General features: G+C 45.8%; 1 protein-coding gene across 1 annotated transcript in view; it reads right to left on the reverse strand.

The window, feature by feature from the left end:
- Positions 1 to 8,228: 8,228 nt before the first annotated feature.
- LOC126534020 (protein ABHD1-like) overlaps positions 8,229 to 17,667 on the reverse strand; it is a 50,257-nt gene continuing 40,818 nt past the window's right edge. Inside the window, exons 5-6 of the mRNA XM_050181233.2 lie at positions 12,122 to 12,251; positions 8,229 to 8,315 (exon numbers count right to left, since the gene is read on the reverse strand). Coding sequence (XP_050037190.1) covers positions 8,308 to 8,315; positions 12,122 to 12,251 — 138 coding nt within the window. The 3' untranslated portion in view covers positions 8,229 to 8,307. The remainder of the gene's footprint in view (positions 8,316 to 12,121; positions 12,252 to 17,667) is intronic.

Below are 17,667 nucleotides of genomic sequence, written 5' to 3' on the forward strand. Positions count from 1 at the left end.
CTACCTAATAAATTATACTGCGTCATCGTACGCACGTTGTAGGATGCCGAACGAGCCACGATACCGTTATTAAAATGGCGTGTTCTGCGCACTCAGCTATGTTGCGCACACTCAGGCATGCTACGCTCCGTTTATCTGCATTTTACGGCAGCGGCGAAAGAAGGGGAATGCCGACCTCTCTTTCGCGTGGCCACCTTTTACCTTGGCGGATTGCCATCGTTTTGAGTGCAGGTCACAGAATGCATACAGAGAACTAACCGTCTTTATTCTTATTTAGTACATACTGCAGACCCTTTGGACCAAGCAGAGGGGCAATAAAATACATACAAACAACAGCGAACAAATACGGAAAAAACTAGTACAAATTTATACAATTTTTAGTAACAGTGCGTTTTTAAACCGTCGTTCCAGTCCGACATTCTTCGGGGAAAAAAAAAGAACATTGAAACGCATCTCTTCAAGCGTAATAGGGTGTCAGTGAGTCAGGATGATGCTGTCTTGTGTGCCGTGCTATTGCAGGCGCTAAGTAAGTGGCAGCCATGAAAAATTGTTGGATTTGCCCCGCACAGAATAATTTTTCCTGCTTCAATCTCGCGGTGTCTGGAAGCTTTCTTCTCTGTTTATAGCATACGTCATCCGCATAAATTCAAACGCGAACAAGTAAAATAACAAATTGAATTAGTTGTTGCGTTTCAAGGTTTGGCTGCATTTGCAACATTGGCCGAATCGAGACTCCCAAAACGTACGATGGGGTATGCTTCATGCTCACAAAACGGTTTCAGAGCATCTACAGATGTTGCTTTGATGTAATTACACGGACCAGTTAGTTCCTGTTGGCGTTTCGTTATATGGTGATGGTAAGTGGAGTAGTTACTTATATGTCCGATAGAGAAGAATTTGCAGCGCTTCTCTAGCCTAGCTATCTCTTGCTCAGAACTCAGGAACTGGTGGAAAGAGCGAAATAACAAGCACCATAACAGTCGCCTCTCTCATTACCGCATGTGTGGGGAAGTGCCAAGAGACGCCCGGATGACGTCGACGACGAAGTAGCGTCGACAACATGGAAGCACGTGCACCGAGGCGCCCGCATCTTGTACAAGGACGAAACCTCTCTGCACGTGCGCACGTGACGCAGCAAAATAATAAATCATGAATAAAACTACAAATGAGCACGCGCCACAAAAGAGTACTCGGCGAAACGGCAGGAATCTCATCTGGTCCTGTCCAGCCTATGCCAGCCTCACCAACAACCACTCCGGACCCCTAAACTTGGCTTCAAACGACGACTGGGTCGCATCTTGAGGAACCACCTCCAGCAAAATTAGCGCTTTGCTTTCCTTCGGTAAGGCGGCAGGCATCCTTCCTCACATCTTAGGTTGCACACTATCCTTTACAATAGAGATTTCAGTCAATCTCCCTCCACACCTTCCACGCCTCGCACGCGTGCATGTTGCCGAATTCGAACCGCCGCTACAGAGGCAGACGAAGAATCCAGCTGAATCTTTGCAGAATCTGAGGAAACCTTCTGGAGGTAGCAGTGAGAGGAAAAAAGCATGTGTTGCAGTTATTTATCAGTATTTCAACAAACAACTTTCCAGGTCTCGCTATTGTCGGTGAAGACGCCATCTTTGCGACCATTCAGCCGTACGCTCTCAAATGACACTTTCACAGCGAATCTGTATAACCCTATCCAACAATGAATTTGTTGTGTCCGTGGGCAAAAAGTCATCCAATCACAGCGGTAAATGCGAAGCGTGCGCCGCTACAAAACCGGATGGCATTCGCCTTCGCGCACCAGCGGCACCGGCCATGTGGGGGACTGAAAAAAAAGAGCCAGAAAGTCCTTCTTCGTGCATACCGTTCACCACAAGCATTTCTCGGTAGCAATCACGGTTGCATAATCTCCACTTGCCGAGAAGTGGAAACTGTAACATAGAAGTAACGTAACTGCACGTTCGTAAGCAAAGTAAGAACCCGCCTAGCAACTGATTTCATTTGTGTTCTAGTAGCGCTATGTAAAGGCCACGCATGCTTAGAATTCCCGAAGAGCAGCGTGAACACATTGAGCGGTGACGGGAACAGCAACGTCAGTACGCACAACTCGTCGCGATCGCGCTCGGTTGGACGGAGTGGTTCCTACACAAAACAAGCCATGCATAGTTGGGAGGGCTGAAGAGCACAACGAATTCGATGAGCGACGAACGGAACACCAAAGATGCACGTCAATATTCACAACGCCAATGTGGACAACTGCGTCATGCTCTGGCTCAACAAGAGCCACTTCAAAACCACATCGCATTGGTTTACCAAATTAGGTGATACCACAGCTTCGCTGGCAAACCACCTTCAAAGCGTGGAATGGAGCCCCTCTTTGTTTTTTTTGTTTCTTTTTTGGGGGGGGGGGGTGAAGCTTGTATATGCTCACACGTTTCGGTGGCGATATGATCACGCCAAAACAGAGCAGAGCAGCTGCGGGAAAGGGTAGTTTGATGAATTGACAGCTGTGCCGGCACCGGAACGTGAGTTATTAGCAAGCTTTCCAGCTGCATAGGTACGCGCTCACGTCACGCACGCGACCAATCAGCCATTTCACTTCAGAGGGGGAGGGAAAGGGCAGAAAAGGGTCTCGCGAGCGCTGCACCGGCTTCATTTCCGTTTAGTTCAGTCTCAGAAAACGGATGGGACGGCCACGCGTTGCGCGTTCCCCCGAGGAACAAGCAACCAAGGCAGAAAGCTGGGCTAGTTGGTGTGTCATCATTAATCAAAAGACTAGCGCAAATAACAGGGACACAGAAAGAGAAGACGACAGGACGAGCGCTCGTCCTGCCGTCTTGTCTGTCTGTGTCCCTGTTATTTGCGCTAGTCTTTTGATTAATTGAGCAACGTTTGATGAGGGGCGACGACAGCTCGCCCGTGAAAGGCCTCGCCGCCTGCGCGCCGATCCAGCCGTTAGAGCTGACCGAGCCCAGCCAATCCGAAAGCAACGAGAAGATCTCGAACTGAGGGAGCGGGAGGCAGAAGCAATGCGGCAGCGTCACCTATGGGTTACTTAACCATGAAGAAGGTCAGGTGAACGCAGGACAAGCTTCGCTTACCCCTATTTTCCGGTAGGGAAAGGGTTTGTAGTTTTTTTAGTCATGTCTCGTAAAAGTCGGCATAAGTATGCTAACTTGTGTGCATATATCCCGCAACACCTTAGTAAGCCGCAAAGCACATCAAGTGCAATGTACCGTCATGAACATTGCGTCATCGCAGAGTTCTCAGCACACCACATTTCTTTATTGTTATTATCGCCTTTGTGTTCAGAAATAATTATTTACTCCATTGGTAGGGACAGAAATGCAGTGGCCGTGGTATTTCCTCCGTCACTTTTCCCATCCCATTTACGACAGAATAAACTTTCATAAGACAGCGAGTCTGCAAATGTAGCCTTAAGCTTTTTCATAACAATCCCCACAAATCTACTGAATGCCTGTGGTGAAATACAGAGCGCTATCGCTTAATCCGTTCGTAAAGCCCGGGGGCATGCAGCCGCTCTAATATTTTTGTTTTTGGTGTGCGTCGTATTTCTACTAGCAAGCCATGGGCCAATAATAGCACTCTGTGATTGCCGATCTGTGCTAGAAACAATATATAACCCGTCACGCCATGATACAGCGCGCCGTCCACACTTGTTTGGTTCATATTACAATAAGCTCACTCAACATTAGCGGTGCTGTCTGCAGTACTTTCACTGTGCTTACATGTACGTATTTACATTCAACGATACGAATGATATTAAGGAGGCGATGCAGGCAGTCGATTGCTATTTATCTGTAATTCTTGCACGAATCACTGCGCAGCAATGGCGAATACAGACATATTTGGACGGGGGTGGGTGTTTGTGTTCCTCTTCTCTCTACACTACTTTATGTCATTAGCAAGAACAATGACAATTATCCAGCATAACAAATTAACAAGAGAAGTTCCTGGAACATACCACAAAAAAAGAAACAGGGAATGAAGCTTTATTTACACGTCACAATTTGTGGTTAGGATGCATTTACTGTAGGGTTCCGCATCTTGTTTCTTGTGTCCGTTGCTCCTCTTTCGTCTTACGCATGCATTTATTCTCAGTGCAGTTTACGTGTGTGCCAAAAATACGTTCGATGTATACAGGAAACACGGAAGCTATAGCTAGATGTGTAACGCACTACAATCTAGTTCTTGCGGCCGAACGTGATGGCAGCTTCTGCAAGGACCTCAATGTAGTTTTCTATCTTGCGATCATTGGCACCGAGCGAAGGTAGTTTTGGCAGCGCCTTGCATGCCTCGGATGCTTTCGTGTAGTCCCCGCACACCAAGTTCACGGCATCCCCGAACACGCGCTGGAGCACGCCGAGGACGAGTTCTTTTCCACCGGTGCTCTCACATGGTGTCAACGATTGGTCGGCGCACCTTACCAGATCATGGTACGAGCTGCGGGCAGATGCGTAAAAAAAATCAAGATACGTTATCCAAGAAACCCTCGGAGCAAAGTTCTGAAAAAATCACCAAAAATCATTCCACACCAGCGCACGTGCGTGCGTGCGTGCGTGCGTGCGTGCGTGCGTGCGTGTGCGTGCGCGTGTGCGCGTGTGCAAGCGTGCGTGTGCGTGCGCGTGTGTGCGTGTGCGTGTGTGAGTGCGCGTGCGCGTGCGTGTGTGTGTGTGTGTGTGTGTGTGTGTGTGTGTGTGTGTGTGTGTGTGTGTGTGCGCGCGCGCGTGTGCGTGTGCGCGTGTGCGTGTGTATGTGTGTGCACGCGCGTCTGTGCGTGTGCGTGTGTGTGTGTGTGTGTGTGCGTGTGCGTGTGTGCATGTGCGTGTGCGCGTGTGTGTGTGTGTGTCTGTGTGTGTGTGTGTGTGTGTGTGTGAGAGAGCGCGCGCACGCAAAAATATTTCTAGAATATGTGTCAATATTATTTTGTTTTTACGAAAGAAGAGGCTAGGAACTACCACCGTTGCTTTCTTTGGGATTTGATATGTGCCAGAACCTTTCTCAGAAGAAGAAAAGCTTGTAACTATAAGAAAATATCATCTTCTGCTCTGTATGTCATTCTTCTGAAGCCGCGTGCATGTGTACGCAGGCGAAAGATAAATACATTTCCCAGTTTTAAAGAGTACCAATACTTTTTCTCGATATGTCTAGAAAACAGGAAACAATGCTGTGTAATAGTGCTCCTGATGTAATGTAATCAGATGGCAATTAGACGTGATAGGATGGTCGGCTAGGGGGTATTAATAACAATAATATCATGATTTTGAACCACACCATAACGAAAACTACTCGAATGGTTATGGTTTTATATGGTGGATCGAATAACAGGCGCATAGTATACGGAGCTGCTGATTTTCGCGTTACCCAATAGCAGTCGAATAAGTAAATGAATTGATCTATGAACGCTGTGCAGATACTACACAAGGAACAACATTCCACGTGACCACTTGTCTGTCTTTTTTACTGCAATGAATAAAATAAATTTTGGCCCGCCGCCTCACGTCGTATGCTTTATCTACGAGTGAAAGCATCTGAGGGAAACGGACAATCGCGGCTTAATCAGGCGCGCGCGAAAGAAGCAAGCGGAGAGCAACCGCTCCGTGTTCCGTCGCGCGAAAAGCCGTGCGCAGATGGGAGGGAGGGGGGGGGGCAGCATTGTGCTCCCCCTCCCCCTCCCTCGGGTAACAACTGCGCATCTTTCCGCCGGGCGCAAGAGGAACTGACGATCGCAGCTCAATCGCGCACCTTATATGGAGGAAAGCGGGGAGGCAACGCGAGAGGGAGGGGGGGGGGGTGGCTTCTACTCCGCCAACGAGTGCGTACTTTGCACGGCCGCGTACGGTCGCGCGCGCCATATCTTGAAAGGTTTCTATAGGCGGCTCGTACCTTTATGCGCGCTGTCCTTAATCCTATGCGCGCTGTCCTTTATCCGCTGTCCTATGCGCGCTGTCCTTTATGCGCGCTGTCATACCTTTATCCTCGCCGTTCTCGCGTTGAAGCGATACGCCGCACGGAGGTTACTTCGCTCGCCGCTGCTGCCACGCTTGATCACACCAGCGTTATGACAGCGAGTGTCCTTGCTCATCGAGTGGGATGCGTTCATTTTCGCTTCTGCGTGCTGACGCCATGCTTGTTAACTCTGTTCGTAAGCGAATGATTCCAATTTTATACGACCGGTAAAACTACCATCTTTACTTCGTGTAACTGTCTAATGATTTGCTATCGTAATCGATGCTGTGCCTTTCGAACAAAACTCCAACTTTTTACCTTTCTCAGTTCGCCATTTCCACTATACCTTAGCAGGTGTTACTTAGGATCCCGTTGACGCGAAGGTATTTTTTTTTTTTTTTGCTGGTTTATACTTTTGACAGATTCAAGTTATAAGATTCACACGGGACTGAAATGTAAGTCTCAGTGTTTACATAGTTCAGAATTTCGCACTACTAGTGACGTTTCCGAGGTGTGCTCTGTTCTAGTCTTGTATTATGACGTCTGAAGGCAACGATCATAAGCACTAGTTAACCTGATGAACAGCGTAGATGGGGCCTATTCGATGTAGGGGTCGCCCATTTGTAGGAATAAGACGGCGTATTAGTTTAATACGGTTACGACGATGTAGATGCGTCCGTGTACATTAGGTTGCGAAAAGTACAGCTGCAGCAAGAACGGAACATGCTCGATATTCGAATCCAACGCCACGCACAGCATGAGCGTGGCTATTGTGTGGGCTATCAACGCGATGTACCGCCATGTGCCTCTCCATTGCTAAGAACTGCATTTTTTCATTGACCGTGCTGTGGCCCCCAATGATGGCCCACGATGGTAGAAATTATAACACTTTACCAGAACGTGCAATATATGGGGTACAAACCAGCAGGTGTGGGGCAGAACTTCACTGGTGGGCGCCTTGACTACAGCCTTCTGTAGAGTTCCTCGGAATGTCCTCCAGCATGAGTTGAGCTTTGCACCGACGGAGTTCATGCAGCCGATGGCTTTGTCGTACACTGTGCGACAAGAGAAGTTACGCATTGGATCACGATAGTCGAAAAGGCTAACCGATTCATCCTTTCATTCTCATTATATGCGTGAGTGCGAGTGAAACAAAAATCCGCCGTAAGAAGCGTAGTCCCGTAGGATGTAGTTCCAGTCTAAACTCTGAACTGCCAGCATCACGATTATATTGCCCGAGGCCTGTAAAGCGCTGTCAAATAAAAATAGTAGCTGATCCGGCATGCGCCCGAAAGAGCTGTGGTGGCCGTACCAAACGTGACCGAGCTTGAGTGGTTACTTGAACTCACAAGCCCCGGTGCAACTTATAGGAGCTATTGTCGGAAAAGTGCATGCCCTGCATTTCAACTAAATGTTACTAGGCAGCATTATATGAGCGCAGGAGTAGAACATGTTAGGCAAAGGCAAGCACGGACAAGTGTTTGTTTCCCAACTCATGAGTTGTGGCTCTCTTGTTTGTACTGTGAATAATCTAAGTTAACTTGTTGAAATCATGCCTGCCATGCGTTTCTATTCATTCGTCAGATCCTTAAACAGGCTGACAAGATTCGCCATTGTCACAATCATCCACAGCAGCAGTCAATATTTAGGTCCACTGCAGGGTCAAGGGCTCTCCCAGAGATCTCGAATTACCATTGCATACAACGACATGCAGTGGTAATTTTACCTTGTAACTTTACCTTTTGCCTTGTTCTCGTGTTGCTCATCGTCTTGAAGTTCCATCTTCCGCCTTCGCCTTGTTTTTCCTGGCTAACTAAGGTATGCATTTTCATTTAGAAACGAGGTAATGCTATTTTTTGTGTAACGTAATACGCTGTACTACGCATTATATTACAAAGTCGCAATATGCGTTTCGAGTGAATGGTCATTTGGACATTGGCTCGCTACTCAGGACGCCAAAGCTGGCTATAGCCGTCTCCGCCTGATGAGAGACGCGCCAAACATCCAAGCAATCACATCGCAACCTCTGTCTCAATTCTGGGCCACCTGATACAACGCCAAGCTTCTGAAATGATTAAGAATTAAAGCCAACCATACGCATGACAATAATCAGTGTCGCAGGATGTTCGACCACGACAAAGCCAGCCTTTGCCAGGACATTGTTCCGTTTACTGATATATGAACGGAAAAGGTTCCACAACGTACCTTCATGTTCCTTCGAAGCAGCTGTGCATATGCCATCCAAGGTTTGCTTAAAAGCATTAAGAAACAAAGTCGAAGCGACTTTCGGCACATTTTGTACGCAGTCGTTGACGAACTTCATACAGCACGCTACCTGCTGCTTCAAGTTCCTGAAATGATAATAAGAAGTGTACTTAGCGCAGTGGAGGTCTAATTTGCTGCTTTGCACATACCGTACCTTACTTTAGATAGATTTTTTTTATTCCACTAATGTAACCGTATTCTGGCATAGGTGCCGGTAGGGATGAAGATTCGGTGTCAGATGGGGCCCTAAACTTCATTTTATCATAATTCAACGCGCTTTGGTAAAGGGTAGCTGTTTTGAAAGAGGTTGTAAATAGCATTGAAATAGATCAGAAACATCGACTCAAATAAGCTATTGTATGCCAAGTGTCATCGTTTTGTTGACAGCAATGTAGGTTATGAAGGATAGTAAATTGAATTTATTTTCTGCATACGCTGGGGTCCAAATCGAGGGTTGAGCCTTGAACATCGAAGGGGACGATGGCAGCGCAGGGCACGCGCATACTCATGATTAAGACTAGGGCTCCATTAAAAAGAAGATAAGGGCAGCCATGGCGACGGTCTTGGTTCTTCACAGTGAGTATGCGATTCAGTAAGGTCACGATTGCTTTCAATGTATTTATGCTACCACCTAGGGAACGTAGGAACGCACTTGTCAAATTTTCTGGGAGCCGGCATCGCGGTCCACGAAGTCACACATGATTTATAGTTTCGCTTGTGCCCGCTAATTCTTTCAGCCGCCCATTAGTTCGGTGTCTTAAAAACATTAATAATAACAATATGATTGTTGTTGTTCATTTATAATCAATAGAATGGCAGATCGAAGGCGTGAAACTAATAAGTGCGAAACACTGGACATGTGTCTCACAACTTTTACGCAGGCAACCGCAGGGAGCATGGCGTATTTCAAACTCATAATAACAGACATATTTTTTCTAATTACAAATAATCATCGGAAAACATAAAGACGCACTCCTTGCGGTCTCGTACATGCCATACGTACATAAAGATCACATCCAATGCTCGCAAGACTTCAGCAGCGAGTAATCTAAAAGTAGAAAGGGACAACGCCTAAAGATGCAACGTAAGCTCAATAAGTAAACTCAGAATTGTGGTATGCCGCTTTTTAATGCATAGCCTATGGCCAAAGGCCGATATTATGTAGCTGTTCCTGTCACACGGCAACCAATAATATAACTGCGCAGACGTCTGTTCGAAATGTTGGCAAGTGAAATGTTCGAGTTAATAAGTGCATATAAAAGCATGGTAATTGGTAACTAATCATCTGGTAACAGTAATTTTCCCGCACGGAAGACAACACACAGGTTGTGTTCTCACAGAGTGGGTTCAAAAACTTGAAAAAGCGTAACGACGCCAACTTTCATATAGTGTATAGAGATTCTTTCGGTTATTTTCTAGATTTGCATAATAAGTTTCAACCAAGCAAATCGATACATCTGTGATTTCGCGGTCGTTAAGAAAAGTGTATCGTTGCATGCCCCTGACGTATAATGTAAAGAAGAAGAAAAATGCTTTCTTTAGGAAAGATGTTTATCTTTAGTTTATAATTGTGGGGGGATCACCAACACTAATGGTTTGTAACTTACGTAAGAACAGAAGAGAGAATAATATAGCAGCAACTTATCTTTATGATATCGGGAATACCTGTGCCGTTTTTCAAAGCCTATAATTTGGGAGGGTTCCATGGCGCCTTCATTTATATAGCTGTCCCACAACATGTCCTCTAAAAAATTCACTCCCAATGATTTAGAAAAAAAACAAACTAACCTGTCTCTATAATTTTTCCGTTGTACCTTAAGCGTGCCTTAAGGCCGCACTTCTCTATTATTGGGGCGACACCACCCTGCCTTAAATTTCTTAACTTTAATGCTCAACACATTCGTGTCGCACCATGCTTCTAGATTCTTTAGAAAATCACTCGCCTGCACAACAGAGTTATTAGATCCCGCGCCTTCAAATGATAGCGTTGTGTCGCTGCATACGTTGATGCGTCAGCGCCAGAACGGTTATGCCAACGGAAACCCGCCTGTCCGCTCGTTCGCGACAAAAGAGGGGAGACGAGTGGTGAGGAGGCCGACGTACGTGGAAGGGGGGCCGATGCACTGGGTGCGCATTTAGGTAAGCGGCGCACGCATCGTTCTTGAATGCGGCGCCGCACAGTTGGCGCTCGGCCGTGAGCAGGTGCGCTTCGCTCGCAGGCAAGTCCGAGCACGTGCCGCGCGTTCCGATAGCCGCGTCAGTAGCAGCGCTTGCCTTATGTGTGGCGTATACTTAAAAGTAATTATGCACGCCACGCCTTCCACGGGAGAAGTCTAATGCTAAGGTGTCACTGTCGTATCGATCCTCTTGATGGTTCCTCATTTTAATGAAACAAGCATTGAAATTTGGCTTGTGTGTACGGGCCCGCTCATTCCCCTTGTGCGTTCGGCCTTTTTTATTATTCAACCATATAAACATGCGGTTTTGTGCCAAATCTACCACACGATATTCTCAACTACAAAAGAAAAGGCTGAAAAGCTTGCTTCAACGTGACAAGTTGCGTCCCCCAGTGTTATGTATTTTGCATTAGGATTCGAATCGAACCATTTTTCTTCAATTCAGGGTGATCTGCCTTCCACAGACATCTGCAATCACTGCTTTCTTGCGCTATCGGGCACCATTATATGCATGAAAATTTGTAACTTTTCTCACAATACCGAGTTTTCTGCTATCCTCGACAGTGCTGCCATTTTTTCGCATTCCTTTTGTGTCTGCAATCGACGACCGGATATCTACCTTACGCATTAGATATCCGGCTCCCCATGTTCTCTAGATATAGCCTACACCGCTATATTCGAGTGTCCTAACGTTACGCCTATCGTTTTTCTTATTGTCTCACTCTACGCGGTCTTTAACTTCTTTCATTGCAACAGCAATTATATGAACACTCCAGGGCGCATTTTTGCCGTTGTCGTCGCCGTCGCCGTGATATTCTTCTACGTTAACACAGTCGCCGTGCGCCGTATGATGTACAGTATGCGCGAGTGAAAGCGTGAAAGGGTGAGCGGACGATCGCGCCTCAATCTCGCGTTCACAAGGGAGGAAAGCGGGGAGAAAGCGCACCGTCTTCCATCGCGCGCATGAAACGGGAGGGAGGAGAGGTAGTGGGAGGGCGCGTTGTACTTCGGCAGCAACGCGCGGACTTTATCTTGAAAGCTACCTTCTTGTGGGGAAGAGTCTTGGTGGGCCGGAGACTCGCCGACGGCGTCTGGCGTTCTCGCCACTCAGCTAGCGTTGATGTGATAGACAGCACGAAGGACACTTCACTCGCTGTTACTGTCGCGCCTCCTCCCGCCAGCGTTTTGATCGAGTGTCCGCAGTCATCGAATGTGACGTGTGTATGTTCGCCTGTGCGCGCTGACATCATGCTCGTTAATTCGTATGGCTTTCTACTAATTTGCTATCAGAAACGATTGCCTTTCAGGTGAAACTGCGACTTTTTTAACCTTAACCTTCCTGCTCAGTATGTTAAATACGTAGAAGGCAATGATCCTACACTTTTCAAGGAGAACGAAAAGTTGGCTGTCTTGATAATGCCAGCCCTATGCGCTCCATAGAACACATAGGTGAGCGTTAAAAATTCGCTAGTTCGTTCTGCGGAAGCCCACGAACGTGGTGGAAAACTTGTCGAAGGAAAGCTTGTCGCCATTCCGACTTGTAGCACGGAGTTACAAGCTACATTCCGGACAAAAATAAATATTTCTTTAACCGTGATGCTTGCCTTCTGCGAAACGCGTGTGCTCATTCTTCTGTACCGTCGTGCTAATGGTCGGGTGGACGCCAATTTTACGTTTCACAACAAAATTTGTACAGAGACCTTGTGTATACGTACGGACATGCCTTCTTATACAGCGCCCCAGAAGTCTCCAATTGCGTTTTCTGCGCGTAAGGCAAGAAGTCATCGCCGCATGCCCTGAGGGTCTCCATCTTGCAGCCGGCCTTGAGCTGGGCTCGAGATGTGCCTGCGGCAATGGAATGTGCACAAGACTGGGAGGCTGATTGCGTTATGTCCGACCAGCCGAGTGGCACTGGAGCCACAGCATCACATCCTTCAGGCGCCCGCGCTGACCCATTTCGCTCATGGTGTCTCCATATAATGAGGAAACCCATTTTTCAGTATTTACCCACGTTATGACGAGGTAACAATCTTCAATGAATGCAAACAATACTTTCTGCCAAACATATAGTATCTCAAGTCATTTTAGTGTGGAGGGTTCATCATCATCATCAGTTTAATATGGACGGCTCATCATTATCATCATCATCGTATCGGGCCACTTGAGGCGATGGGACGAGTGCGCCGCGTAGCGTCGATACCTACACATTTTGCACAGCAGTTCCGTTATATTCCACCAGGGGTCCTGAAATGTAGCAGTTACATATAGCAGTTGCATGCTGCAGGAAGCTTGACCTCGTTAACTGAAGCTGGCTAGGTGGATATTCTAACGACCACGTTTCGAAGGGGATGCCACTAAATCATCATCATCATCATCATAAATGTAGCCGCAGCTCGCCGTCGACGCCGGGCGGACAGTTCAGACCGTCCTCGTAAAAACGACGAGAATAGACTTCAATCTTTATTTTGCATTCATTCATTTACACAAAAAAAAAAAAAGACGAACGCTTGGACAAGAACTAAATGCTGCTTTTTTGCATCTTGACAAGGTTCTTGCCCGTATTCATGACAACGGGGACATAATAAAATAAAGTTTGTACTCTTTAGTGTGTGCGATGTACAAATGTGTAAGTGAACGCGTGTAAGGCGAAATGTACAATCAGTGATACAAAGCAGTGTGTTAGTCAGTACAAATGACATATAAGAATATACAGTATAATGTACAATCAGCGATACAAAGCAGTGTGGTTAGTCAGTACAAGTGACATATATGAATATACAGCACACGACAGAAATACATAGTTATTTTCAATTGCTGAAAAATTTATCATATAACGTTCTCTCAACTCACGGAATCATAGATAGCAAATGAAGGTGTGCATAAATGTCTTGCAGGTTACATCCTATACGCGGACAGGTCATCAAAACGTAAAACCGCTTAATTAAAGGAAGTAAGCAGTGACTTCCCGTAGCCAAACGAACGTTTAAAAATAATTACTCAGTTTCAATTCACCACCAACACCTAGCAGTGCCCACGTGGTGCCGAAAATGGTGCACCTGCGGAGTCCCTACTCCAGCTTACGCTGTGACTGTGCTGCGTGTGCCGCGCAGGCCTGTGACGTTTACAGCGAAGCTGTTAAGGGCTATTTTCCTGTCCGTGTGTCGACACAAAACTCGAGCCTTCTCCTTCGGCGTCCGCGTCAGACGCCAGCTGCCTTCGTGTCGTCGAGTAGGCGCCGTGATTGACGCGGCCCGGCTAGAATAAAACGTCGTCGTATCGCCAGCCAGTCGTGCGTGTCGTGCGTTCCGCGACTCTGCGGTCGCGCCAGAGCTCCTATCAGTGGCCCTTCGGAGTCAGGATGGCTCTGCCGCGTACCGTTCGTTCTCAGGAAGAAGAGCGGGAACGCAAGGAGCAGGCGACTTGGCCAGACACGCAAATGGGCGCGTAATCGTCGTGAAAGCGCTCACGCCGCCGAACGTACAGCCGGCAGCGTAACGTCCAGTGGTTCGGAAGCCGTAGGCGACGACGAGGCCGTTGACCAAATACGGCGACGGCGGGCCAACGCCACGGACGACGAACGTGCCACCGAAGCCAAGCGCAAGCGCGAGGCGCTTCAACGGCAAGCCGCCACGCCGTTGGAACAGTTCCCGGGTGCGACGGCGACGTTCCGCAGAGAGTTCGTGAAGAACCCGTTCCACGCCACATCTATATATGTTGATTCTTTAACATTCCAGTAACAAATTACGCAATCAGACCCCCATGGTCATATATGCAACAGTCACAATATTCATATACAACTTTCACAACACAGAGCTCCGCTGGTCTTCCATCTTCACCAGAGCGGAAGGGCTCACAGGGTATTTTTTCATCCATTTTCATTTCCATCAATTTATCATTTCTTTAATTCAATTAGTAAGTACAAGTAATTTCCCCTGTGCGGTCTTTGGTGTCTTTGTTTGTTGGCTTCTTATTACACGATCAAAAAAAATCGGGCTGTTCGGTTCCCTTTCTTGAGGTTTATTACATTACGAGAGTCCCGAATCCGGCAACATTGATGCCTTTAGGTAGCATGTGTAGGTTTATTCACATGTAACAGTATATACACCGTACCTTCAAGCCACATCGAAAAAGGCATACACGACATCAAATATTTTTATTAGTTTTTTAGCTTGCTGTTTTGTAAGCTTTCCTGAAGGCGAGTCATTAGAAAGCAAAACTTTCCGCCCCAAAATGCACATGGAAAAACAGTCGTAGAGACGTCATTTCTAGCCGAAAGCAGTTTTGGGAAAATAAATTCTCTATTCATTCAATCCATTATTCCTAGGACATCTTTTCTTAGGACATCATACTGCTTATCCTATCAGAAGATCTGGCAGCTGCTTCTGCGCAAGCGACCAAAAATTTGCTTCAACAGGTATGCGAATTATGCATAACACATTATATTGGCTAAGGTTCGGCTTTATGACCCCTGATGGCCCCTGAATTATCAAGCCTGATGTAGGCTATTTTCGTGCGCTCAAGTTATTTGAATACTTTGAAGAAAAGACTACTTGTTTAACAAAAAGAAAGTATCACCATGTCAAAGACAAATCAACCGAGCTGAAGCAAGATACTCGTCTGGAGCGTCACTATACTAAACGTCTTCACGCTTGAGCGCCCATTATGGTACCACATATATATATATACATACATACATATATATATATATATATATATATATACCCAGAAATAAGAAAACCAAAGCGCCCGATTTTTATGCTCATTATAAGGAGCCAACAAACATTGCTGGCTACTTATAATATAATCAATAAAAATTGCCTGGACGCTTAAGCTTCTCTTTTAAGGGTGGAACGCGATAGCTCCCAAAAATTCCTGACTGCTTTTCACGTTGCCCGGCAACTGCAGTTCATGTAATCGGAACGTTTACCGCGAAACGCGGCTGGCGAATGCAATGCACGAAGGCAAGCTCTCTGTTGGAATGGCGGCCTCTTGCGCGGGTCGATCTCCTGTTATTCTTTCGCACATTTAATATTTCAGTCTGAGAAGAGCTAACATAAAGATGTGCGCTGTCGGTGTTTTTTTCTTCCAATACATTTGTTTGGGGGCTGCCATTCTCAATATACCGAGGAAGACAAGTTGTGAGCAACTTTAATGGTAGAAGAGTGGTTGGGCGTCCGAATTTGGTTCTGAATTTCTTTGCCGAAGCGACGTCCGACGATGGACGCCGGTCACGGGACGCCTGACGACGAGGGCGCATTTTCTGCGACTCGAAGCTCTTAAGGCTGTGGCATTAAAATCGGGCGCCTAGGTTTTCTTCTTGTTCATATATATATATATATATATATAAATATTACTTCGACCTAATAATTGAAATAAACAAACGATAAAGGAAATGGAAGTGTATAAGAAGACAACTGGCAGCTGGTAGGATGCGAACCCGCAATGACTTTCATCCACTCGCATTTCTATTGATTTTCTTGAAATTCGTTAACTTCAATTAAATGTGCAAGTAATTACCCTGTGCTGCCCTTGGCGTCTTTCTTTGTTGGCTTCTTATGATATGGCTAATAAAAATAAATTGGGCCCCTCGGTTTCTTTTCTTCGCGTTCATATGTATATATACATACATTACTCCGACCTAATAATTGAAATAAACAAACGATAAAGGAAATGGAAGTGGATACAAAGACAACTGGCAGCTGGTAGGATGCGAACCCACCATGACTTTCATCCACTCTCATTTCTATTGATTTTCTTGAAATTTGTTACCTTCAATTAAATGTGCAAGTAATTACCCTGTGCTGCCCTTGGTGTGTTTCTTTGTTGGCTTCCTATGATATGGCTAATACAAGTTGGGCCCCTCGGTTTCTTTTCTTCTCGTTCATATATATATATATATATATATATATATATATATATATATATATATATATATATATACATATACATATATATATACATATACATACATATGTATACATACATTACTCCGACCTAATAATTGAAATAAACACACGATAAAGGAAATGGAAGTGGATAAAAAGACAACTGGCAGCTGGTAGGATGCGAACCCACAATGACTTTCATCCACTCTCACTTCTATTGATTTTCTTGAAATTTGTTAACTTCAATTAAATGTGCAAGTAATTACCCTGTGCTGCCCTTGGTGTCTTTCTTTGTTGGCGTCTTATGATATGGCGAATAAAAATTGGGCCCTTCGGTTTCTTTTCTTCTCGTTCATATATATATATATATATATATATATATATATATATATATATATATATATATATATACATATATATACATATATATATATGTGTGTGTGTGTGTGTGTGTGTGTGTGTGTGTGTGAACGTAAGGCAGGGGAACGATAGCGGGCGAAAATGCAACTTCTTCGGTATAACGTGTCAAATCTCCTTACGAATTGAACTACGGTGATGTTTGCTTTCATGTCCATGTTATTGGGTATTTACGTATCGCTATGGGAACATCTCTGGGAGCATTAGCTGGCACCACTCATGGACAAGGCGGTGGATGAGCAGTATCCTTTATAACCACGCACGTCACCTAGTAAGTGAGTTTAGGAGAAGAGAACTGGCCAATGAACTCGTGTTACCTCACTTACAGCAAAACGAAAAAGGTAAACGAGTATATACAACCCGGGACATGCCTGAACAAACAAAGAAATCAAGGAAACCAGACGAGCAGATATAAATTCAAACACGCCTAAGTGTTATTCACCTACTAGCACCTATCCCTAATTAGGGAAAATATTCGCGAATTCGGCATTGTATATTTTCGTTCACGTATGCCATTACAGATTCAGTGGTAAGTGAGCGCACAGTTGTACCTTGTTTAATCGTACCTTGTTTTTCATTAAGTATATTAGGAAAACATTTAACGAATTGGATATAATGTCTGAGGACCTCGTTGTCCGGAGACCTGGCCTCAAGCACGCTGAACGGCAGTACGCTCGAACAAGGGAGAGCAGCGCGTCTTACGCTGTCGTTTATACCAGCAAGGAGACGAGCTCCGCTGCCACCTGCCCTTGGTCACCGCACTTCGTTTTTTTTTTTCTTTTTCGTCGTGTCAGCTATTTCTTTGCTCTTATTAACACTTCGGCCGGTATAACGTAAAAGTATTGCAATCTATTCTTATTCAAAATCGACCATTATCTCTCGGTGGTAGGTCAGAATGGTCCGAGTCCAGGCCACATGGGCGGGTGCCACGCCCAAATGGGCGGAGCACGAGCTATTTG

This window comes from Dermacentor andersoni, chromosome 7 (assembly GCF_023375885.2).
Source record: "Dermacentor andersoni chromosome 7, qqDerAnde1_hic_scaffold, whole genome shotgun sequence".
Taxonomy (NCBI): Eukaryota; Metazoa; Arthropoda; class Arachnida; order Ixodida; family Ixodidae; genus Dermacentor; species Dermacentor andersoni.